Source organism: Physella acuta, unplaced genomic scaffold (assembly GCF_028476545.2).
Source record: "Physella acuta isolate Inbredline_101_S28 unplaced genomic scaffold, ASM2847654v3 ptg000065l, whole genome shotgun sequence".
NCBI classification, from domain to species: domain Eukaryota; kingdom Metazoa; phylum Mollusca; class Gastropoda; family Physidae; genus Physella; species Physella acuta.
Window position 1 is genome coordinate 70,263 of NW_026731585.1, and position 26,283 is coordinate 96,545.

Consider the following 26,283-nt stretch of genomic DNA (forward strand, 5'->3'; position numbering starts at 1 on the left):
AGCGAACGCCAAATAAAGATCTTCATAATAGTGCGTAATATTATTAGTATTTTATAAAGTTACATGCGTTGTTTGAGAAATCGGTAATAGCGTAAATTAGTACTTCTGGTCAACTGAAATTACTCAAAATTTGACAGAAGGTAGAGAATTAGATCTTTTACTTGTGAAATTGTATTTATCTATCTGAAATAGTACTCAAGTTATAGGCTTTTGAAAAATTCAAAGTAGAAAAAGTACCACTTCCGGTTATCGAAAATTGCTCAAAAGTCGACAGGGACCTACGATTTTGATAAAATACTTCCATGAAATTTCATCCTAGCTGTAACGGTACTCAAGTTATCGTGTTTACAGACACACGGACAAGATTGCAAAATTATGTTTTTCCGTATCAGTGAGGTGTAAAACGTCGAGATCTGCAAAAAATCTCGACTTTATTTCTGCACGATTACAAGACTTTCTCTATACTTCGTATATACGAGAGAGTAAAAAAAAAAGAAATTTATTATCTGTGTACAATAGATAAAACCTGTGAGAGCTAGGCGAATTTATGGGATGGTCAAATGCGAAAATCAGGAATTGAAAGTATGTTTAATGTGAGAGATTTGTCACGTAATAGTTGGGAGAAGACGTAAAAAAAAATGACATTGTTGTGTGTATGAATGCTCTCTGTATTCGATTACATTTTTTGACATACAGGTGATCCACAACCCCCAAAAAAACCCCAAATAAAAAACAAATGAATTATTAAAGAACTTTTATTTTAAATCAGCTAAGCCAAAAATGTAAAAACCGTACACACCCAAAGACACGAAAACAGCCGAATTAAAGCACCCCAGGGTGAAGATAAAAATAGATTTGACATGAAAACACAATGGAGAAACTATATATATATAGAACTGCAGACTTTAGGTAAAAATATGTTCATTAACATAAATATCTCTTAATTATGACAGAAGACTGCTGTCGCATTTAAAATGGTAAAATACATTTTTTAATAAATATTTTCATCAGTCATTAAAATATGTGAAGAGATTTGTTTGGTAGGAAAACTATACCAGACCAAATCATCTCAATGTAAATAAAAGGTTTTTCAAACCAATAAATTTTATGTAAATAGATTTTAATGATACATTTTATATTAAATATATCTTTATTGATCACTTGAAATAATTTAATCTAATAAATTAACTAATAATCTAATACATAAAATACAAGTAATTACCCAACTTTCCATTTCAAAACATAAACTTTTAAGTAAGTAACAAATTCGTTCTCAAACCTTTTTATGAAAACGAAAGAGACAAAAATCCTCAGAACTTAGCCAGGTAATAATAATCATTAAAAAAGTTTTAAAAAACCAACGTTTTCTGATTGAACTAAAAAGTAGAAAATAAACGCTATACATCACAATAATGCTAGCGATCACTCTACTATAAGCGATCAAAAACGTGGGGCGCCGTGATTTTCTTACAGTTTCTAATACTGTTGACTCTCTACAAGTCAATAGTATTATCTAATCAATAGTAATATAACTTTTACTTCGGCGCCCCACGTTTTTGATCGCTTATAGTAGAGTGATCGCTAGCATTATTGTGATGTATAGCGTTTATTTTCTACTTTTTAGTTCAATCAGAAAACGTTGGTTTTTTAAAACTTTTTTAATGATTATTATTTTCTACTTTTTAGTCTTTGTCTGTTTGTTTGCATTAAAATCTTGCTATCGATTTTATCTTTTCACTTTTTTTGGGTAAACGAAGACAACTCGTAAAAAGACAACTCGTAAAAAACACGTTGTTTGAATACGTTACTGACTAGAACACATAGATTTGAACCCGTGTCGAGTGGGATAGCAATCGTGTGCCCAACCACTCGACCATATCGTCTCCCCCAAACTGGCCTACCTCCTGTAAGTTTAAACTCGGTTCAAGCTAAATTCTCTGCCCCTAAGCCTGTGGCGACATGTGATCGTTCGCTTCACTGCGCGCGAGGTACGCGTCGCTGGTTTTTTTTCTAATGGCTAGCAGAGGAGAATTATATATATAGATTATATAGCGGTCTAAAATGCTCAATAAAATGTTTCCATTGATCAATTTAGTAATAATAACAATTGAATATTCAATGGTCATCCAAAAGAAAGCTTCCCTGAAAATTTCAGCGCGCTAGCTAACTGGGAAGTGCCAGAAATTTCGATCGCAAGATTTGATTGGAAAGACAAACAAACAGAGAAAGCAAGTTAAAGAAAACGTGGGAAAAAAAAAATGTGATTGAACAATGTTGTGATACCCGCAACGAATGTAGGAGCGGTTCTCACGTTAAGCCAAGAAGAGATTCCAATAAGTGAACAAACAAGAAACTTCTCACAAAGTTGGAGAAGACACGAAATCTGTCATGTAAGGTTGCCCTCAAAATTATTTTAAGGAAAAAAAAATAGAATTAACTTGAAATGAATCGTCGTCACCGTTGAATTACCTATATGTTGACAACCTGTCCTTACACTATATGTTAACAACCTGTCTTCACTACATGTTATCCCTGAACTATTTGCGTTTAGAAACGATGTTGTAATTCATAAAGAGCTGGGCGTACTTGAGCAAGCGGGAATTGGCGTCCATGTTGGTATTTACATAGGACAGACAGTCGTGGTTCATCTGCACGTACACAGGGGCAGTAGAGTTGAAGTAAGGCTTGAAGTGACCCAGTGACTCAAATAAACACAACGCTTCTTTCTCCAGGTCACAGTACCTGGTCTTGGAAGGTTCAAGTTTTCTGGAGAAGTATCCAACCGGATGAGGGCTGCCTTCTTGGAATAGCACAGACGAGATGCTGACGTCATGGACTTGTACAGATAAATGAAACGGTTGAGTGAAATCAGGGGCAGCAAGCACAGGATCCCTGGGAAAAAAGGCCTTAACTTGGTCAAAAGCGTGTTGACTTGTGGTGTCCCAGATAAAAGAGTCTGCCTTGTACAGGCGAGAAAGTGGTTCTGACACGCCGGAGAAGTTGTCAAAGAAACGTTTGTAGGGCTTAGTTTTGTTGAGAAATGTTTTTAGTTCAGTAAGATCTCTTGGAGCTGGGTAGGCAAGAATCTCGTTGATTTTTGAGGGGAGCAGCTTGACAAAACCTCCCCCTACCTGATACCCCAGGTAGTTTACTGACGGATGACATAACTCGCATTTTACCAAATTCACAGATAAATTACCCACACGGCATTTCTCAAAGAGCTGATGCAACTGCCTAAGATGGTCTTCAAAAGTATCTGAATATATTATTATGTCATCAACATAGGCGTGGCAATTGTCAATATCGTGAACCAAGCCATCCATCATCCGCTGAAAGGTCTTTGAACCATTGACCAACCCAAGCGGCATTCGTTTAAATTGGAACAACCCGTGGGGAGTGACGAAGGCAGTCAGTTCTTTAGATCTCTCAGTCAGAGGGACCTGCCAATAAGCCTTTAAAAGGTCGACCTTGGAGACAAATTTAGCCTGACCTATGCGATCAATGATGCCTTTCACTCCACGGTTAAGTGGATAGTCATCGATCTTGGTCAGTGCGTTGAGCAAGGTATAGTTAGCTGAGAGTTTGTAGGAGTTGTCGCTGGTGGGGTCGAGGACACATGGGGAACTCCAGCGGCTTTGACTGACCTCGATGATGTCATTTTCCAGCATGTACCGCAACTGGTCCTGTATGACCTTTAACCTCTCTGGTCGCTGCTCTCTGTATGGTCGGCAGGTCAAGGGCAGCGCTTCACCCACATCGATATCATGGGCGCAAAGTGTTGTCTCCCTGGGCGCATCCGGGAAAATGGCGTAGTTGAAAATAAGGTCCCGGATGGCTGTCTTCTGCTCGCCAGTCAGGTGGGACAGCTTGGGTTCAAGGTTCCACAGAAGGTCAGAGTTCAGCGGCTTTTTCGAGTCGGAGTTCTCCCCCTTTGACCTGCCGCCCAAAGATCTCCAGACGTCGTCAAGATCTTTTGTCCGGGATTTCTTATCATTTCTCTTGGCTTGGGCAGCGATCACAGACCTGAAGATCTTATCTATTTCTCTATTCTGGGCTTGTTCTAGTCTGAAAGTTGTTTTTTTTATAATTGCTTTGGTGTATGAAAGGTTTTAACTGTTTTTCATGATATAAATACATGATACAATGTAGTAGAGGGAACAATTAAACGATAGTTTGACCTCCAGGTTAAATATTTGATACTAACATAGATGTGATCAAAGTGACGAGTTAAGTCCCTTTAGGCATGTCATCATTCATGGCAGACAACCACACAAGGGAGAGAAGAGAACAAGGGAGAGAAGAGAACAAGAGAGAGAAGAGAACAAGGGAGAGAACAAAACAGGGAGAGAACAAAACAGGGAGAGAACATAACAAGGGAGAGAACAGGACAAGGGAGAGAACTGAACAAGGGAGAGAACTGAACAACTGAGACTTTTCAACAAGGCAGACAGGAGAACTAGGGTGACAAAAGAACAGAATAAGGGAGAGAACATAAGGGAGAGAACAAAACAAGGGAGAGAAGAGAACAGGGGAGAGAACACAACGGGAGAGAACAGAACAAGGGAGAGAACTGAACAACTGAGACTTTTCAACAAGGCAGGCAGGAGAACTAGGGTGACAAAAGAATATGTAAAAAAAAAACAACAAGAGAAATGATACAACATTAAAAGGGACACAACTCAACAATGAAAAAAAAAAAACAACAACCCTGAAACAGAAACACAACAACCAGGAATTATCCCCCCTGATACGAACCGCCACAATCCTTCCTTCAGTATTTGTCGTCGTGTGAAGCCACTTGTTGATGCTGAAGTGTATCTGTAGTTTCTCTTAACTTTCTTCACTTTAGCCTGGCGATACAACCATGTATTCATTGTTTCATTAATCATGCATAACTTAGCTTGAAACCACATAGCGTAAAAAATTATTTTATTTGTACATTATTTTAATTAGTCCTGCATACATAGGCTGTCATTAATTTCAATACTTACAAAAATAATTCGCTATGCTTAAATTAAATACAAGGGATTAAATCCGTGGCCTACAGTGTATCTTTCAGCCTCTTTCCCGGGGTGGGGTGGGGGGGGGGGGGGAGCACTTGAAATTTTAATTTTCCGGGGGCGGGTGGAGGCAAAGAGATGCCTAAAAGAAACTCTGGTGACCTAGAGTGCTGGGCTGCTAAACTGAAAGTCTCGAGTTCGATTCCGGGTTAAGGTTCAGCGAAAATTCCCCGAGTCCACCCAGCTCTATTATGTGCCCAACTCACGGTAGGGAATGGAAAACGGCATTGTGCTGGAACAGATGAACTCTACTTCATCTACCCCACGTGTCTTTGGCACCAATGGGAAAAGATGATGCAACTAAATACAATAAATATTGTATCCTTTTGTGAATCCGAATCGATAGACATCTAGACAGGCTTGATTTTCTACACGAGATTCTTTGCTTATTAACTGAGTTGATCAGCTCTTATGGGTACCCTGCACTTGTTTTGACGAGTAATACCACAACTGGATCAGCTTTCACTTGGGTCATAACTGTGAAGGGCATTGAACCCCGACGTACGGCTTAATGGACTACTGTACCGCAACAGTAGAGAAAAATGTTTTACCTTGAGCATGGTGGATGACCTTGACCCCACGTACCAGGTCATAGGTTGACGCAGGACGAGTCCCTCACCTCCGTGGTTTCGAACCCGTAACAGCTCGGCTTCCAGGTGCTCCCTGCCGTCACACTTGACTTGTTCGACCCGGACGGCGTGTTCGGGCCTAGAGGTGGTGGTAGGGCACACGGTGATAGGGCACATGGTGATAGGGCACGTGGTGATAGGGCACATGGTGATAGGGCACGTGGTGATAGGGCACATGGTGATAGGGCACATGGTGATAGGGCACATGGTGATAGGGCACATGGTGATAGGGCACATGGTGATGGGGCACATGGTGATATATTATACACGGTGACGCACCACACATGGTTGACTTCAAGGTGACACGACTCACAAAGGTGATACAACACATCAAGGTGACACAACATGCGGTGATATAAACCATACAAATTATATGACAGCAGGATGACATTACTCGAAGGTGACATGACACGCGGTGACATCACACGTCGATGTGACACATCAAGGTGACATGGCATATGGGGACAGCACACTTAAATGTGACACAGCACATCAAGATGACACAACACACCAAGGTGACACGACATGGTGACACCACACTTAGAGGTGACACAACACAAACAAGACAAAACAAAAATGAAAACTAAGATATAATGATGACGTTCTATATACAATTAAATAAAAGGATTCATGGCACATGAAATCACATAGCTCTCTCGATATTTTTGTGTGGATTTAAACTCATAATCAGACGTCTTCATCAGTCATGTTACTTGACTGAAGTCACCTCACCTCTACCTCACCGTCCTATCTCTGCTCAAACCCAATAATCACTTTTTTCTATCACTGATTAATTACCCGTTTTTTGTCATTAAAACTAAATAGACATGATAAATTAAAATAATTAAGCTAAAACAGAAAGTAGAACTACCGTTCTAAAAAAGTTTTTTTTTATTCCAGTTACCGTTACCACAGCGCTCAGGTTTACCTACCCCCCCCGGGCTTACCTGAACCCCCCCCCCCTCCCCCCCCCCCCCCGGGCTTACCTGTGAGTTCCAAAAATTTTATCCAGCTCTGCCATCCGTTTTTCAAAAGGTTTATCCTCAGCACTTGGGCAGTCAAACACCTGAGTCACAAAGTCATCAATCATAAAGTCATCGTTCATGAAGTCAGAAAATGATTTATTATAAAAAAACAGAAGTCACACATTTTAATGAAGGTCACAAAAGTCACAAATCATGTCGAAATTTCATAAATCATAAAGCTACAGGTCATAATCATACAGGTCACAGATAATTAATTCCAAGTCACTTAGTAATAAATAAACTCAAAGTCACAAACGCCATAGAAGTCATAAAGCCACGTCACAAATGGCGCAGTAGTCGTCTTAAGGTAAGAAAAGTCACAAAAGTCATCAAAGGTCATTTTAAAAAAAATTACCACATAAAAAATGTCATTTAAAGAAAAAGTCGCCACATAAAAAAGGTCATTTAAACAAAATGATACCACATAAAAAGGTCATTTAAAGAAAAAGTCACCAAATAAAAAGGTCATTTAAAGAAAAAATTAGCACATAAAAAAATCTTAACAAAAACAGTTTTAGCAGTATCAGAAATATGGCTAGAAAATTCACGCAGACTGACCAATTGAATATAAAGAACATTCCAGATTTCTGTTAAGAAAACTACCAACACATCTGTTTAAGAAGGGCAGACAGAAAATATTGGCACGTAAAAAAGTGTGACCGGTCAATTTTTTTTTCGCGGCATTATCCCATAGACACTGAGTTCTACATGAAATTGGCTCATAGAAACAAATCACATGCATGTACCCCCCCCCCAATTCTTGTAATTAGCCAACTAATTACTGAGGACTGACGTGAAATTTGATGTCCTACTCCCCCCCCCCCCTAATTCTTGTAATTAGCCAACTAATTAATGAGGACTCACGTGAAATTTGATGCCCCCCCCCCCTAATTCTTGTAATTAGCTAACTAATTACCGAGGACTCACTTGAAATTTGATGTCCTCCCACCCTAATTCTTGTAATTAGCCAACTAATTACTGAGGACTCACGTGAAATTTGATGTCCTACTCCCCCCCCCCTAATTCTTGTAATTAGCCAACTAATTAATGAGGACTCACGTGAAATTTGATGCCCCCCCTAATTCTTGTAATTAGCCAACTAATTACCGAGGACTCACTTGAAATTTGATGTCCTCCCACCCTAATTCTTGTAATTAGCCAACTAATTACTGAGGACTCACGTGAAATTTGATGTCCTCCCACCCTCATTCTTGTAATTAGCCAACTAATTACGGAGGACTCACGTGAAATTTGATGTCTCCCCCCCCTAATTCTTGTAATTAGCCAACTAATTACCGAGGACTCACGTGAAATTTGATGTCCTCCCACCCTAATTCTTGTAATTAGCCAACTAATTACGGAGGACTCACGTGAAATTTGATGTCCTACTCCCCCCCCCCCTAATTCTTGTAATTAGCCAACTAATTAATGAGGACTCACGTGAAATTTGATGTCCCCCCCTAATTCTTGTAATTAGCCAACTAATTAATGAGGACTCACGTGAAATTTGATGTCCCCCCCTAATTCTTGTAATTAGCCAACTAATTACCGAGGACTCACGTGAAATTTGATGTCCCCCCCTAATTCTTGTAATTAGCCAACTAATTAATGAGGACTCACGTGAAATTTGATGTCCCCCCCTAATTCTTGTAATTAGCCAACTAATTACCGAGGACTCACGTGAAATTTGATGTCCTCCCACCCTAATTCTTGTAATTAGCCAACTAATTACGGAGGACTCACGTGAAATTTGATGTCCTACTCCCCCCCCCTAATTCTTGTAATTAGCCAACTAATTAATGAGGACTCACGTGAAATTTGATGTCCCCCCCTAATTCTTGTAATTAGCCAACTAATTAATGAGGACTCACGTGAAATTTGATGTCCCCCCCTAATTCTTGTAATTAGCCAACTAATTACCGAGGACTCACGTGAAATTTGATGTCCCCCCCCTAATTCTTGTAATTAGCCAACTAATTACCGAGGACTCACGTGAAATTTGATGCCCCCCCTAATTCTTGTAATTAGCCAACTAATTACGGAGGACTCACGTGAAATTTGATGTCCCCCCCCTAATTCTTGTAATTAGCCAACTAATTACTGAGGACTCACGTGAAATTTGATGTCACCCCCCCCCTAATTCTTGTAATTAGCCAACTAATTACCGAGGACTCACGTGAAATTTGATGTCCTCCCACCCTAATTCTTGTAATTAGCCAACTAATTACCGAGGACTCACGTGAAATTTGATGTCCCCCCTAATTCTTGTAATTAACCAACTAATTACTGAGGACTCACGTGAAATTTGATGTCCCCCCTAATTCTTGTAATTAACCAACTAATTACCGAGGACTCACGTGAAATTTGATGTCCCCCCTAATTCTTGTAATTAACCAACTAATTACTGAGGACTCACGTGAAATTTGATGTCCCCCCCTAATTCTTGTAATTAGCCAACTAATTACGGAGGACTCACGTGAAATTTGATGTCCCCCCCTAATTCTTGTAATTAGCCAACTAATTAATGAGGACTCACGTGAAATTTGATGTCCCCCCCCTAATTCTTGTAATTAACCAACTAATTACTGAGGACTCACGTGAAATTTGATATCCTCCCATCTTGGATCATCCTCTGACTCCATGACGCTGCCGGTGAGGTCACGCTGACCTGGTCCAGCATACAACACTCCATCCAGCACACAATCTTCAGGGAAATCCTGCACGAGAGGGTGTCACGTGATCGGATTTTGTCAAATGTCACGTGATCGTATTTTTGTCAAATGTCACGTGTTCATGTAACATCAAATGTTATGTGTTCATGTAACATCAAATATTACGTGTTCATGTAACGTCAAATGTCACGTGTTCATGTAACGTCAAATGTCACGTGTTCATGTAACGTCAAATGTCACGTGTTTATGTAACGTCGAATGTTACGTGGTCATGTTTCATGTAACATCAAATATCACGTGTTCATGTTACATATAACACCAAATGTCAGATGTTTAGGTCACATGTAACATCAAATGTCACGTGTTCATGTAATATCAAATGTCACTTGTTCATGTTACATGTAACATCAAATGTTACTTGCTCATGTTACATATAACATCTAATATTATGTGGTCATGTTACATGTAACATCAAATGTCACGTCTTAATTTTACATATAACACCAAATGTCACATGTTTAGGTTACATGTAACATTAAATGTCACGTGTTCATGTAATATCAAATGTCACTTGTTCATGTTACATGTAACATCAAATGTCACGTCTTAATGTTATATAAAACACCAAATGTCACTTATTCATGTTTCATGTAAAATAACGCTTCACATAATTACAATACATTTTCAGAAACTAAAGCCATAAAAGTCTTGCACTATTTAGTTGTTCCGCCAGGGTAGATAACCCTACTTATGCTTCAACAAGGGAAACAACAAAATAAAAAAGAAGAAGAAACATGTTTTTGACGGTTTGCGTGTCAGATGAGTGTGTGTCAGGTGAGTTTTTTTCTTCCTACACATATTTCAATGAATCGATTTATATTACGGTGTATTTGAATATTAGAGACCAATGTTTTATTAAAAAAACTGAGCACAGCTTAACAAGAACGATAACCTTTGGGTCATGACTTCATGCGTATATTGTTGATTGCGTCCCTTTATGTCAGCGGCTAAAATTAGAGCAGTCTGACACCAAAGATTTGTATTGGTAAGATTTGTATTGGTAACAAAAAGAGGTGCTAATTTGAGCCTTGTCATTGGACAATCTTGAAGGTGGCTGCATCAATGAAATTAAAACACACATGGCCAAAGCCAAACCAGCTTTTAAAGCCACGCAAAAAAAAAAAAAATGGGGATAGAAGAAAGCAGTGTCTTTCTACCTAACTCTGGCTTAACTACAAGCACTTACCTAAAGGTAATTAATTATAAATCAGAAGAAATGGACACATACCCTGCCTGGCTTAACTACAAGCACTTACCTAAAGGTAATTAATTATCAATCAGAAGAAATGGACACATACCCTGCCTGGCTTAACTACAAGCACTTACCTAAAGGTAATTAATTATAAATCAGAAGAAATGGACACATACCCTGCCTGGCTTAACTACAAGCACTTACCTAAAGGTAATTAATTATCAATCAGAAGAAATGGACACATACCCTGCCTGGCTTAACTACAAGCACTTACCTAAAGGTAATTAATTATAAATCAGAAGAAATGGACACATACCCTGCCTGGCTTAACTACAAGCACTTACCTAAAGGTAATTAATTATCAATCAGAAGAAATGGACACATACCCTGCCTGGCTTAACTACAAGCACTTACCTAAAGGTAATTAATTATAAATCAGAAGAAATGGACACATACCCTGCCTGGCTTAACTACAAGCACTTACCTAAAGGTAATTAATTATCAATCAGAAGAAATGGACACATACCCTGCTGAACCATTCTGGCGCGAGGAACAGGTTCCCCATCTGCGACACAAAACAACTGGAAAGGAAGGAATTTAAAAATATTTTTACATGGCCATGTCTGACCTACACCCCACATGACCCTGACTAACCTTCCACCCCCACATGGCCCTGACTGACCTTCCACCCCCACATGGCCCTGACTGACCTTCCATCCCACATGGCCCTGACTGACCTTCCATCTCACATGGCCCTGACTGACCTTCCATCCCACCCCCACATGGCCATGACTGACCTTCCATCCCACATGGCCCTGACTGACCTTCCATCTCACATGGCCCTGACTGACCTTCCATCCCACATGACCCTGACTGACCTTCCATCCCATCCCACATGACCCTGACTGACCTTCCATCCCACCCCCACATGGCCATGACTGACCTTCCATCCCATCCCACATGACCCTGACTGACCTTCCATCCCATCCCACATGGCCCTGACTGACCTTCCATCCCACATGGCCCTGACTGACCTTCCATCCCACATGGCCCTGACTGACCTTCCATCCCATCCCACATGGCCCTGACTGACCTTCCATCCCACATGGCCCTGACTGACCTTCCATCCCATCCCACATGACCCTGACTGACCTTCCATCCCACCCCCACATGGCCATGACTGACCTTCCATCCCATCCCACATGACCCTGACTGACCTTCCATCCCACATTGCCCTGACTGACCTTCCATCCCACATGGCCCTGACTGACCTTCCATCCCATGTGGCCCTGACTGACCTTCCACCCCACATGGCCCTGACTGACCTTCCATCCCACATGGCCCTGACTGACCTTCCATCCCACATGACCCTGACTGACCTTCCATCCCACATGACCCTGACTGACCTTCCATCCCACATGACCCTGACTGACCTTCCATCCCACATGGCCCTGACTGACCTTGCATCCCACATGACCCTGACTGACCTTCCACCCCACATGGCCCTGACTGACCTTCCATCCCACATGGCCCTGACTGACCTTCCATCCCACATGGCCCTGACTGACCTTCCATCCCACCCCCACATGGCCATGACTGACCTTCCATCCCACCCCACATGACCCTGACTGACCTTCCATCCCACCCCACGTGACCCTGACTGACCTTCCATCCCATCCCACGTGGCCCTGACTGACCTTCCATCCCATCCCACGTGGCTCTGACTGAACTTCCATCCCACCCCCACATGGCCCTGACTGACCTTCACCCCACATGACCCTGACTGACCTTCCATCCCACCCCCACATGGCCCTGACTGACCTTCATCCCACATGGCCCTGACTGACCTTCACCCCACATGGCCCTGACTGACCTTCCACCCCACATGACCCTGACTGACCTTCCACCCCATCCCACATGGCCCTGACTGACCTTCCATCCCACATGACCCTGACTGACCTTCCATCCCACATGGCCCTGACTGACCTTCCACCCCATCCCACATGGCCCTGACTGACCTTCCATCCCACATGACCCTGACTGACCTTCCACCCCATCCCACATGGCCCTGACTGACCTTCCATCCCACATGACCCTGACTGACCTTCCATCCCATCCCACATGGCCCTGACTGACCTTCCATCCCATCCCACATGGCCCTGACTGACCTTCCATCCCACATGGCCCTGACCTTCCACCCCACGTGGCCCTGACCTTCCACCCCACATGGCCCTGACTGACCTTCCACCCCACATGGCCCTGACTGACCTTCCATCCCATATGGCCCTGACTGACCTTCCATCCCACCTGGCCCTGACTGACCTTCCATCCCACATGGCCCTGACTGACCTTCCATCCCACATGGCCCTGGCTGACCTTCCATCCCACATGGCCCTGACTGACCTTCCATCCCACATGGCCCTGGCTGACCTTCCATCCCACATGACCCTGACTGACCTTCCATCCCACATGGCCCTGACTGACCTTCCATCCCATCCCACATGGCCCTGACTGACCTTCCACCCCATCCCACATGGCCCTGACTGACCTTCCATCCCACATGGCCCTAACTGACCTTCCATCCCACATGGCCCTGACTGACCTTCCATCCCACATGGCCCTGACTGACCTTCCACCCCATCCCACATGGCCCTGACTGACCTTCCATCCCACATGGCCCTGACTGACCTTCCATCCCACATGGCCCTGACTGACCTTCCATCCCACATGGCCCTGACTGACCTTCCATCCCACATGGCCCTGACTGACCTTCCATCCCATCCCACATGGCCCTGACTGACCTTCCACCCCATCCCACATGGCCCTGACTGACCTTCCACATGACCCTGACTGACCTTCCATCCCATATGGCCCTGACTGACCTTCCACATGGCCCTGACTGACCTTCCATCCCACATGGCCCTGACTGACCTTCCATCCCACATGGCCCTGACTGACCTTCCATCCCATCCCACATGACCCTGACTGACCTTCCATCCCATATGGCCCTGACTGACCTTCACCCCACATGGCCCTGACTGACCTTCACCCCACATGGCCCTGACTGACCTTCCATCCCACATGGCCCTGACTGACCTTCCATCCCACATGGCCCTGACTGACCTTCCACCCCACATTACTCAGACTGACCTTATATCCCATATGGCCCTGACTGACCTTCCATCCCACATGGCCCTGAATGACCTTCCATCCCACATGACCCTGACTGACCTTCCACCCCACATTGCCCTGACTGACCTTCCACCCCACGTGGCCCAGACTGACCTTCCACCCCGTGTGGCCCTGACTGACCTTAGATTTCACATGGCCCAGACTGACCTTATATCCCATATGGCCCCGACTGACCTTCCACCCCATCCTACATGGCCCCGACTGACCTTCCACCCCACGTGGCCCAGAGTGACCTTCCACCCCGTGTGGCCTTGACTGACCTTAGATTCCACATGGCCCTGACTGACCTTCCACCCCATCCCACATGGCCCTGACTGACCTTCCACCCCATCCCACATGACCCTGACTGACCTTCCACCCCACATGACCCTGACTGACCTTCCATCCCACATGGCCCTGACTGACCTTCCATACCATCCCACTCGGCCCCGACTGACCTTCCATCCCACATGACCCTGACTGACCTTCCACCCCACATGACCTTCCATCCCATCCCACATGGCCCTGACTGACCTTCCATCCCACCCCACATGACCCTTATTGACCTTCCACCCCACATGGCCCTGACTGACCTTCCATCCCACCCCACATGACCCTGATTGACCTTCCACCCCACATGGCCCTGACTGACCTTCCATCCTATCCCACATGACCCTGACTGACCTTCACCCCACATGGCCCTGACTGACCTTCCATCCCACATGGCCATGACTGACCTTCCACCCCATCCCACATGGCCCTGACTGACCTTCACCCCACATGACCCTGACTGACCTTCCATCCCACATGGCCCTGACGGACCTTACATCCCACATGACCCTGACTGACCTTCCACCCTACAAGGCCCTGACTGACCTTCACCCCACATGACCCTGAGTGACCTTCCATCCCACATGGCCCTGACTGACCTTCCATCCCACATGGCCCTGACGGACCTTACATCCCACATGACCCTGAGTGACCTTACATCCCACATGACCCTGACTGACCTTCCATCCCACATGGCCCTGACGGACCTTACATCCCACATGACCCTGACTGACCTTCCACCCTACAAGGCCCTGACTGACCTTCACCCCACATGACCCTGAGTGACCTTCCATCCCACATGGCCCTGACTGACCTTCCATCCCACATGGCCCTGACGGACCTTACATCCCACATGACCCTGAGTGACCTTACATCCCACATGGCCCTGACGGACCTTACATCCCACATGACCCTGACTGACCTTCCACCCCACATTGCCCTGACTGACCTTCCACCCCACGTGGCCCAGACTGACCTTCCACCCCGTGTGGCCCTGACTGACCTTAGATTCCACATGGCCCAGACTGACCTTCCATCCCACATTGCCCTGACTGACCTTCCATCCCATCCCACATGGCCCTGACTGACCTTCCATCCCATCCCACATGGCCCTGACTGACCTTCCATCCCATCCCACATGGCCCTGACTGACCTTCCATCCCATCCCACATGGCCCTGACTGACCTTCCATCCCACATGGCCCTGACTGACCTTCCATCCCACATGACCCTGACTGACCTTCCATCCCACATGGCCCTGACTGACCTTCCATCCCACATGGCCCTGACTGACCTTCCATCCCACATGGCCCTGACTGACCTTCCATCCCACATGGCCCTGACTGACCTTCCATCCCACATGGCCCTGACGGACCTTACATCCCACATGACCCTGAGTGACCTTACATCCCACATGGCCCTGACGGACCTTACATCCCACATGACCCTGACTGACCTTCCACCCCACATTGCCCTGACTGACCTTCCACCCCACGTGGCCCAGACTGACCTTCCACCCCGTGTGGCCCTGACTGACCTTAGATTCCACATGGCCCAGACTGACCTTCCATCCCACATTGCCCTGACTGACCTTCCATCCCATCCCACATGGCCCTGACTGACCTTCCATCCCATCCCACATGGCCCTGACTGACCTTCCATCCCATCCCACATGGCCCTGACTGACCTTCCATCCCATCCCACATGGCCCTGACTGACCTTCCATCCCACATGGCCCTGACTGACCTTCCATCCCACATGACCCTGACTGACCTTTCACCCCACATTGCCCTGACTGACCTTCCACCCCACGTGGCCCAGACTGACCTTTCACCCCACATTGCCCTGACTGACCTTAGATTCCACATGGCCCAGACTGACCTTCCATCCCACATTGCCCTGACTGACCTTCCATCCCACATGGCCCCGACTGACCTTCCATCCCACATGGCCCTGACTGACCTTCCATCCCATCCCACATGGCCCTAACTGACCTTCCATCCCACATGACCCTGACTGACCTTCCACCTCACATGACCTTCCATCCCATCCCACATGACCCTGACTGACCTTCCATCCCACATGGCCATGACTGACCTTCCATCCCATCCCACATGACCCCGACTGACCGTCCACCCCATCCCACATGACCCTGACTGACCTTCCACCCCACATGACCCTGACTGACCTTCCATCCCACATGGCCCTGACTGACCTTCCATACCATCCCACTCGGCCCCGACTGACCTTCCATCCCACATGACCCTGACTGACCTTCCACCCCACATGACCTTCCATCCCATCCCACATGGCCCTGACTGACCTTCCATCCCACCCCACATGACCCTTATTGACCTTCCACCCCACATGGCCCTGACTGACCTTCCATCCCACCCCACATGACCCTGATTGACCTTCCACCCCACATGGCCCTGACTGACCTTCCATCCTATCCCACATGACCCTGACTGACCTTCACCCCACATGGCCCTGACTGACCTTCCATCCCACATGGCCATGACTGACCTTCCACCCCATCCCACATGGCCCTGACTGACCTTCACCCCACATGACCCTGACTGACCTTCCATCCCACATGGCCCTGACGGACCTTACATCCCACATGACCCTGACTGACCTTCCACCCTACAAGGCCCTGACTGACCTTCACCCCACATGACCCTGAGTGACCTTCCATCCCACATGGCCCTGACTGACCTTCCATCCCACATGGCCCTGACGGACCTTACATCCCACATGACCCTGAGTGACCTTACATCCCACATGACCCTGACTGACCTTCCATCCCACATGGCCCTGACGGACCTTACATCCCACATGACCCTGACTGACCTTCCACCCTACAAGGCCCTGACTGACCTTCACCCCACATGACCCTGAGTGACCTTCCATCCCACATGGCCCTGACTGACCTTCCATCCCACATGGCCCTGACGGACCTTACATCCCACATGACCCTGAGTGACCTTACATCCCACATGGCCCTGACGGACCTTACATCCCACATGACCCTGACTGACCTTCCACCCCACATTGCCCTACTGACCTTCCACCCCACGTGGCCCAGACTGACCTTCCACCCCGTGTGGCCCTGACTGACCTTAGATTCCACATGGCCCAGACTGACCTTCCATCCCACATTGCCCTGACTGACCTTCCATCCCATCCCACATGGCCCTGACTGACCTTCCATCCCATCCCACATGGCCCTGACTGACCTTCCATCCCATCCCACATGGCCCTGACTGACCTTCCATCCCATCCCACATGGCCCTGACTGACCTTCCATCCCACATGGCCCTGACTGACCTTCCATCCCACATGACCCTGACTGACCTTCCATCCCACATGGCCCTGACTGACCTTCCATCCCACATGGCCCTGACTGACCTTCCATCCCACATGGCCCTGACTGACCTTCCATCCCACATGGCCCTGACTGACCTTCCATCCCACATGGCCCTGACGGACCTTACATCCCACATGACCCTGAGTGACCTTACATCCCACATGGCCCTGACGGACCTTACATCCCACATGGCCCTGACTGACCTTCCACCCCACATTGCCCTGACTGACCTTCCACCCCACGTGGCCCAGACTGACCTTCCACCCCGTGTGGCCCTGACTGACCTTAGATTCCACATGGCCCAGACTGACCTTCCATCCCACATTGCCCTGACTGACCTTCCATCCCATCCCACATGGCCCTGACTGACCTTCCATCCCATCCCACATGGCCCTGACTGACCTTCCATCCCATCCCACATGGCCCTGACTGACCTTCCATCCCATCCCACATGGCCCTGACTGACCTTCCATCCCACATGGCCCTGACTGACCTTCCATCCCACATGACCCTGACTGACCTTTCACCCCACATTGCCCTGACTGACCTTCCACCCCACGTGGCCCAGACTGACCTTTCACCCCACATTGCCCTGACTGACCTTAGATTCCACATGGCCCAGACTGACCTTCCATCCCACATTGCCCTGACTGACCTTCCATCCCACATGGCCCCGACTGACCTTCCATCCCACATGGCCCTGACTGACCTTCCATCCCATCCCACATGGCCCTAACTGACCTTCCATCCCACATGACCCTGACTGACCTTCCACCTCACATGACCTTCCATCCCATCCCACATGACCCTGACTGACCTTCCATCCCACATGGCCATGACTGACCTTCCATCCCATCCCACATGACCCCGACTGACCGTCCACCCCATCCCACATGACCCCGACTGACCGTCCACCCCATCCCACATGACCCCGACTGACCGTCCACCCCACCCCCACATGGCCCTGACTGACCTTCCATCCCACATGACCCTGACTGACCTTCCATCCCACATGACCCTGACTGACCTTCCATCCCACATGACCCTGACTGACCTTCACCCCACGTGACCCTGACTGACCTTCCATCCCACATGACCCTGACACCGTCCAGTTTCTCGCTCATCCACCATCCGCTGGGGTCGTGTTTCCTGGTGAGGAAAATGTCATGGTCAATATGCAATAACCGAAAGTCATGTTCTCTGACGTCACGCGAGATTGTGTTAAAATTGTGACGTTTTGTGTTGATTGGTTTGACGTCACACGAGACTTAAGATTTAAACTAATACTAATAGATCATGATTCATATGTTGTAGGGACATATCGCTTTTGTAAACATAGTACAAGTACCTCGCGTGATGCATACATTCCGGCACCCCGGTATCAGCATCTGAGCATAGTCCGCTAGACATACTCACACTTTCGCACAGTGTTTCTTCCAGACTTTTATCTCCGGGGGGGGGGGGGGGCACTTGAAATTTTCGGGGGGGGGGGGGGTTCGTTCGGGCGGGGGAGGGTTGCGGTAAAATAATTTCGGGGGGGGGGGGGGGGGGGCTTTGCCTGGAAGAAACTCTGCACACGCTCACGCTCACACACACACACACTCATACTATCCCATATACTATATACACTCACACTATCACACATGCACTCACTCTATCACACACATACTGTCACACATGAACTCAAACTATCACACATGTTCTACAGATTCTATGGCATTCTAGAATAAAAAGTCCCTCAATATCAACGACAAATAATTTAATACTACGTCTAACTAACTCTAGTATAGATAATCGAATGGCCTAGTTAATATTTAATCGGGGGTAGGGGGGAATTTGTATACTAGTGTCCGATAATAGAATCTTCTTTAAAAAGGGGTGTTAGGTTACTGGTCGTTAACTAAATACAAACATGGCGGCTAATGTCAAATGCTAACCCTGCCCCTAACTCCAACCCTAGTGCTACCATACGCCTAACGGGGCTAACCCTAATTTCTAACCATAAAACCAGTCGATATTACAATATTACTATAAAACCAAAACACCTATTTTATGGAGAAGTCTATTATCGGACATCGGTGTCTAAATCATCCGATAATCGAATGGTCTAAAGCAGTGGCGTAGCGAGGTCGGGTGTCACCCGGTGCGGCACTTAATGGTGTCACCCCCCCCCTCCCAGAGGCATAGAGACCCTTCCCAGGAACAAACTTTCAAATTTTCGATTTGCACCCCCCCCCTCAAGTTTCGATTTGCACCCCCCTCAAACTTTCGATTTGCACCCCCCACCCTCGAGTTTTTCTCTATATATTTTGCTATTTTTTGCCTTGGTGTCACCCCCCTAAATGGTGTCACCCGGTGCGGTCCGCACCCCCCGCCCCCCTCTCGCTACGCCCCTGGTCTAAAGATAATCGAAAGGTCTAGTATAGATAATCAAATGGTCTAAAGATAATTGAATGGTCTAGTATAGATAATCGAATGGTCTAGTATTTAGTATAGAATAGATAATCGAATGGTCTAAAGATAATCTAATGGGTTAGTATAGATAATCGAATGGTCTAAAGTCTAAAGATAATCGAACAGTCTACATAATCGAAGTTTCTAGTATATTTATCTAATAGTCTATTCTAGATAATTGAATGGTCTAGTTTAGAGAATCGAACGATCAGTATATTTAATTATTTATCTAACAGTCTATTTATTATTACATAGAATTATTAGAATCGAATGGTCTAGCAATACTCACGTTTCGTCGTATGGAATGCCGAGCAAAAATTTCGGCTTGACTTTGCAGTCATGTGTGTCAAACGTTCGACAGTCACCTGCCCTGCACGAGTAAGTCATGACACCATGACCTGCCACCAAAGGAGTGACACCATCACCTGCCCCACTCCGCACCTTGTACACAATCTTTCCTCCATGAAACAAACCATGCACTGATCGCCTTGCAAGACGGTGAAAGTTCGATCTGCTGATCAAAGACACCAATAAATTAACGGAAGCTTTCCTGGGTATTGATGCCATGGTAGCGACGATAAAATGATTCCACACTTGCCGTCTCCTCAGACTGGATGTGAAACTACAGTCTGCCCCAGTCCTTCAAGACTAATCTGCTGCAATCTCCTTAAACTCTTTCGTGAACTTTTTGACAGCACAGAACGGAGTGGGGCGGAACTGCACAACATTTTCAGCCAATCAAAGATATATGTCTTAACATTAAAAATTAAATTCTTTGCCTTCTGCCTATATATCGATGTAGTTTTAAAATATAAATTCCTTGCAAAAATAATTAATCTTACGACTTGAAAGTTTCAAAAAATATGCAAATTTGCTTTTAAAAAATTAGTTGCATCTATATTCTAAATCATAATTAAATTATAAAATTATTAGCATCTAATTTGATTTGACCTCCTTCAATAGTTGCGTCATTTCTCATCAAGTTTATGGATGTAGGTCAATGTCTATTTTTATATTATTGGAAATTCCAACACGTGCAAGGGAAATAGAGTGTCATTGGAGGTGGTGTGGATGTATCAGCCACCCATTGAAAGCATGCCCCCCACCCAAGCCCTTTGAAAAATTTAGTCCTCCCCCCCCTCTCCCGAAAATTTCAAGTGTCCTTCCCCCCCCCCCTCTCTGGAGAGAACAAACACGCAAGTTGGGGGCCCTGGTTAACCATGGGACTCGTTACTCGTGTAAATTTAAAGGAGCACTTGACTCCGGGCTCCCCGAGTATGCCATAGGGCTCCCGAAATATGACAACGGAAATTCCATCACTGGCGCTCAAGTCTCAGGCAAGAAATTGACTCAGAGCAAATATTCCAGGCTCAATGGCTCTCAACTCTTTTACCCCTGACTCTAGCGTTCTTGGGCTAGGGCTCCCGATACTTGGGCTCATAATACAGGGCTCCTGATAATGGGGCTCCTGATAAAGGCTCCTGATAATGGGGCGCCTGATACAGGGCTCCAAATAGTAGGGCTCCTGACACTAGGGTTCCTGATACTAGCGCTCCTGACGCATGACTAGCGTTCTCTGCGCTAGGGCTCCCGATACTAGGGTACCTGATACTAGGGCTCTTGACAATAGGGCTCCCGATACTAGGGTACCTGATACAAGGGCTCTTGATACAGGGTTCCTGATTCTAGGGCTCCTGAAAAAGGGCTCATGAAAAGAGCTCCTGATACTTGGACTCCCCATACAAGTGCTCCAAATACTAGGTCTCCTGACACTAGGGCTCCCGATATTAGGGCCCCTGACTTTGGAACACAAAACATTAACCTCTGGCTAAAAGCTTATGAATCTAGACAGTTGTTCCCTGAGTGATTATTGACTTTGTTGCTCCTGTTTGTGTGGCTCCTGACTGTGTGGCTCTGTCTGTGTGGCTCCTGACTGTGTGGCTCCTGTCTGTGTGGCTCCTGTCTGTGTGGCTCATGTGTGGCTCCTGGGTGTTTGGCTCCTAACTGTGTGGCTGATGTGTGTGTGTCTCCTGACTGTATTGCTACTGTGTAGTTTCTGACTGTGTGGCTCCTGTCTGTGTGGCTCCTGACTGTGTGGCTCTGTCTGTGTGGCTCTGTCTGTGTGACTCCTGATTGTGTGGCTCCTGGATGTGTGGCTCCTGATTGTGTGGCTCCTGACCGTGTGGCTCCTGGCTGTGTGGCTCCTGTCTGTGTGGCTTCTGTGTGGCTCTTGACTGTGTGGCTCTTGAATCTGTGGCTCTTGGATGTGTGGCTCCTGAGTGTGTGGCTTCTGTGTGGCTCCTGACTGTGTGGCTCCTGACTGTGTGGCTCCTGATTGTGTGGCTCTTGACTGTGTGTCTCCTGTGTGGCTCCTGTTATGTGGCTCCTGGGTGTGTGGCTCCTAACTGTGTGGCTCCTGACTGTGTGGCTCCTGTCTGTGTGACTCCTGACTGTGTAGCTTCTGTGTGGCTCCTGGGTGTGTGGCTCCTGTCTGTGTGGCTCCTGTCTGTGTGGCTTCTGTGTGGCTCTTGACTGTGTGGCTCCTGACTGTGCGGCTCCTGGGTGTGTGGCTCCTGTGTGTGTGGCTCCTGTGTGTGTGGCTCCTGTCTGTGTGGCTTCTGTGTGGCTCTTGACTGTGTGGCTCCTGACTGTGCGGCTCCTGGGTGTGTGGCTCCTGACTGTGTGGCTTCTGTGTGGCTCTTGACTGTGTGGCTCATGACTGTGTGGCTCCTGGATGTGTGGCTCATGACTGTGTGGCTCCTGACTGTGTGGCTCCTGTCTGTGTGGCTCCTGACTGTGTGGCTCCTGGATGTGTGGCTCCTGACTGTGTGGCTCCTGTCTGTGTGGCTCCTGACTGTGCGGCTCCTGGGTGTGTGGCTCCTGACTGTGTGGCTCCTGAGTGTGTGGCTCCTGACTGTGTGGCTCCTGGGTGTGTGGCTCCTAACTGTGTGGCTCCTGACTGTGTGGCTCCTGTCTGTGTGACTCCTGACTGTGTGGCTCCTGACTGTGTAGCTTCTGTGTGACTCCTGACTGTGTGGCTCCTGACTGTGTAGCTTCTGTGTGGCTCTTGACTGTGTGGCTCCTGGGTGTGTGGCTCCTGGGTGTGTGGCTCCTGACTGTGTGGCTCCTGACTGTGTGGCTCCTGGGTGTGTGGCTCCTGGGTGTGTGGCTCCTGACTGTGTGGCTCCTGACTGTGTGGCTCCTGACTGTGTGGCTCCTGACTGTGTGGCTCCTGTCTGTGTAGCTCCTGATTGGCACAATTTAAATAATGTAGTTTGTTTCATGCCTTTAAAGACTGCAGGTAGCCTAACGCTGGTAAAATAATTAAAGGAGAATGTGCTTGAAAACTATTCGAATGGGTGAAATGGGGGAAGTTTAATATGATGAAAGGGTGGGCTGAATGGGGGGGGGGGGTGTCAATAAAATTATAGATCTATAGAAAAGGATCATCCACATCACACCACGTATCACTAGGATCACAAACACATCACACCACACCTCACTAGGATCATCCACTTCACACCACACCTCACTAGGATCACACACACTTCACACCACACCTCACTAATATCACCAAGTTATGCAATAAATATACTTATGTATTACGTTCAGCGTTTCGAAAGGTTTTAAATATTTCATTCTTGGAAACAGGATGATACAAAAAACTATTTCTTGAAATTAAGTTTTTTTTTCCAGCATTGTCACGGTGTTCTGAACACCCGGCTAGTTAGATCTAGTCACCATCTGAACACCCGGCTAGATAGATCTAGTCGTCTAGTCACCATCGCAACATTCCAAAAATGATCGCAGGTTGACAACTCTCTTGTGAGAAACAAAAATGTTACTTTAAGTCTGTCAAAGTTCGCTGATGTGACGGTCAGTTGAACGTTGGTAGGCTGGTTGATCTGGGGGGGGGGGGGGGGGGGTCGGTTATAAACAGAATGTGAAGGTACACAACTCCAGACCAGCTCACCAAAAACATGTTAAAACACATGTTAAAATACATGATAAAACACATGATAAATCGCATGACAAAGCACATAATAAAATGCATGACAACACATGGTAAAATGCATGATAAAACACATGACAAAACACATGTTAAAATGCATGACAAAATACATCAACAACACGAAAAAGCACACCGATAAAGAAAAGCACACAAGGAAACACGATAAAACACAGCATAAAACACAGCATAAAACACATGATTAAACACACATACACCTAAGCCTGGAGAGCACCCATATAGTTCCATAAATAATAAACAAAAGTCTACCAATTTAGGCGTCTACAAACACATACTCATGCAACACGTATACATGTGTTTTATATATATATATATATATATATATATATATATATATATATATATATATATATATATATATATATATATGTTTGTGTGAATGTACATATGATATAATTATATATATATAAGGTGCGATCCGTGAATGTTTGGAAGAGATTGCCACATATACCCCAGTTACCAGAAACAGGATGTCACAACGATTGCACTAGGTAGAAATGTTTATTTACGTGCTATTGTTGGCAGTAGTTTAAAATAAAGCGCTGCATCTCAAACGACAAAATATTTGACCACATTCCTAATCTAGTTGAAGATATTGCGAAACATTTCATCTGTATGGAACACATTTTAGTTTTGTTTTCACTGGTTTGGTAAATTTAAGTAAATAAAGTAATTCCCTGTTTCTGTGAGTTCAGTATAGTAAGGATAGTGTGGTCAGCACTATCTCTAGCCACCTTTGATTTCCCTAACGTAAGTTAGATACCCATCAGAGCTGGGTGGACTCAGGGACATTGTACTTACTTGAACCCGGATACGAACTCGAGTTAGCAGTCGTATGGTATACCATTGGACCACGCAGTCCCCTAAATTTTACATCTATAGGTATCTTGTCGAAGAAGTGCGACATTTTTTTCAAGTAATGGACTATGCGATTGCGTACGCCGAAGACGAAATTTTGAAATGTAGGAAAATGTGTGTGTGTGTGTGTGTGTGTGTGCGTTTATGAGATAATTAAGGCATTAGATACATGTTTCGTGACGTCATGATTCCAACATAACAATACTCTTCTTCACACTCTTTTAGTCTCCAAACGTATCAGATAATTTTTGCTATTTTAGTCTCTAAACGTATCAGGTCATTTTTGCTGTTTTAGTCTTCTAACGTATCGGATCATTTTTGCTGTTTTAGTCTCCAAACGTATCAGGTCATTTTTGCTGTTTTAGTCTCCAAACGTATCAGGTCATTTTTGCTGTTTTAGTTTCCAAACGTATCAGGTCATTTTTGCTGTTTTAGTCTCCAAACGTATCAGCTCATTTTTGCTGTTTTAGTCTCCAAACGTATCAGGTCATTTTTGCTGTTTTAGTCTCCAAACGTATCAGGTCATTTTTGCTGTTTTAGTCTCCCAATGTATCAGATAGTTTTTGCGATCACGCCTCGTTGATTTCATCACCCCACTCAACCCCCTACCCCACCCCCATCCCACCCACATACATACCTGTCCCGAATCAGGATAAACCTATCACGTGACATGCAGCTACAGAATATAAACCCCAAGCGACGATGGCAGTGTTAGATCAGTGTCCGTCATAAGTCGTTCGTCACACATAACGCAAGTCACTTCATTTATATAGGTGAGCACATTTATTCTGTATCGGTCAATAGTTTATTCTGATATCGATCAATTCTTTTTTCTGATATCGGCCAATTGATTATTCTTGTATCTGCCAATTGTTTATTTTGATATCGGCCAATTATTCATTTTAATATTAGTCAATTCTTTATTCTGATATCGGCCAATTGTTTATTCTGATATTGGCCAATTGTTTATTCTGATATAGGCCGATTGTTTATTCTGATATAGGCCAATTGTTTATTCTGATATAGGCCAATTGTTTATTCTGATATCGGCCATATCTTATTCCGATATCGATGTTCTGTTTTCCCATATATCGGTATTTTCATTTTTTTATGAAAAGCTTTAAAAAAAAAGCCTTTAAGGACCTTTGTAGACATCATCAACGATCTGTACTAGTCTCTCGCTCAACGTTCCTGAAAAAAAGCCAGTTTTCAAAATACATTTAAAGCAAAGAACACGTTGTAACATAATACGAATTAGCTAAGGTCCAGCTTTATGAAAAATAGGCATTAAAGTTATTTTTTTAGTGAAGACAATCAATAAGAAACACATCGAAAATTGAATAAACTGTGAGAGCTAGTTTGGTAGGAAAGACGGTGGGTAAGAAAAGCTGTTTGACTCTTCCTAAAGTTATCATCACAGGGACGGTGTATTT

The 26,283-nt window shown here is 45.8% G+C and overlaps 2 protein-coding genes across 2 annotated transcripts; both read right to left on the reverse strand.

Moving 5' to 3' along the window:
• Window positions 1-15,993: 15,993 nt before the first annotated feature.
• Window positions 15,994-20,529, reverse strand: LOC131951240 (collagen alpha-2(I) chain-like). The gene is made up of 5 exons (XM_059313585.1): window positions 20,252-20,529; window positions 18,536-18,657; window positions 18,002-18,109; window positions 17,019-17,089; window positions 15,994-16,083 (listed from the first exon to the last, which is right to left on the reverse strand). Exons 1-5 carry the CDS (start codon window positions 20,527-20,529, stop codon window positions 15,994-15,996), a joined length of 669 nt encoding a protein of 222 aa, XP_059169568.1.
• Window positions 20,530-22,337: 1,808 nt separating this feature from the next.
• On the reverse strand, window positions 22,338-23,246 carry LOC131951246 (paternally-expressed gene 3 protein-like). Its single transcript, XM_059313600.1, has one exon. The coding sequence runs from the start codon at window positions 23,244-23,246 to the stop codon at window positions 22,338-22,340; it is 909 nt and encodes a 302-aa protein (XP_059169583.1).
• Window positions 23,247-26,283: the final 3,037 nt, after the last annotated feature.

What these genes read in the sequence shown, in the direction of transcription:
- LOC131951240 (XM_059313585.1), bottom strand. Translation starts at nt 20,529, where the DNA reads ATGGCATCAATACCCAGGAAAGCTTCCGTTAATTTATTGGTGTCTTTG. An exon ending in GGCATTCCATACGACGAAAC is followed by an intron (nt 18,658 to 20,251) that starts GTGAGTATTGCT and finishes TTTCCTCACCAG; the next exon opens with GAAACACGACCCCAGCGGAT. An exon ending in AGGGTCATGTGGGATGGAAG is followed by an intron (nt 17,090 to 18,001) that starts GTCAGTCAGGGC and finishes AAGGTCCGTCAG; the next exon opens with GGCCATGTGGGATGGAAGGT.
- LOC131951246 (XM_059313600.1), bottom strand. Translation starts at nt 23,246, where the DNA reads ATGAAACAAACTACATTATTTAAATTGTGCCAATCAGGAGCTACACAG.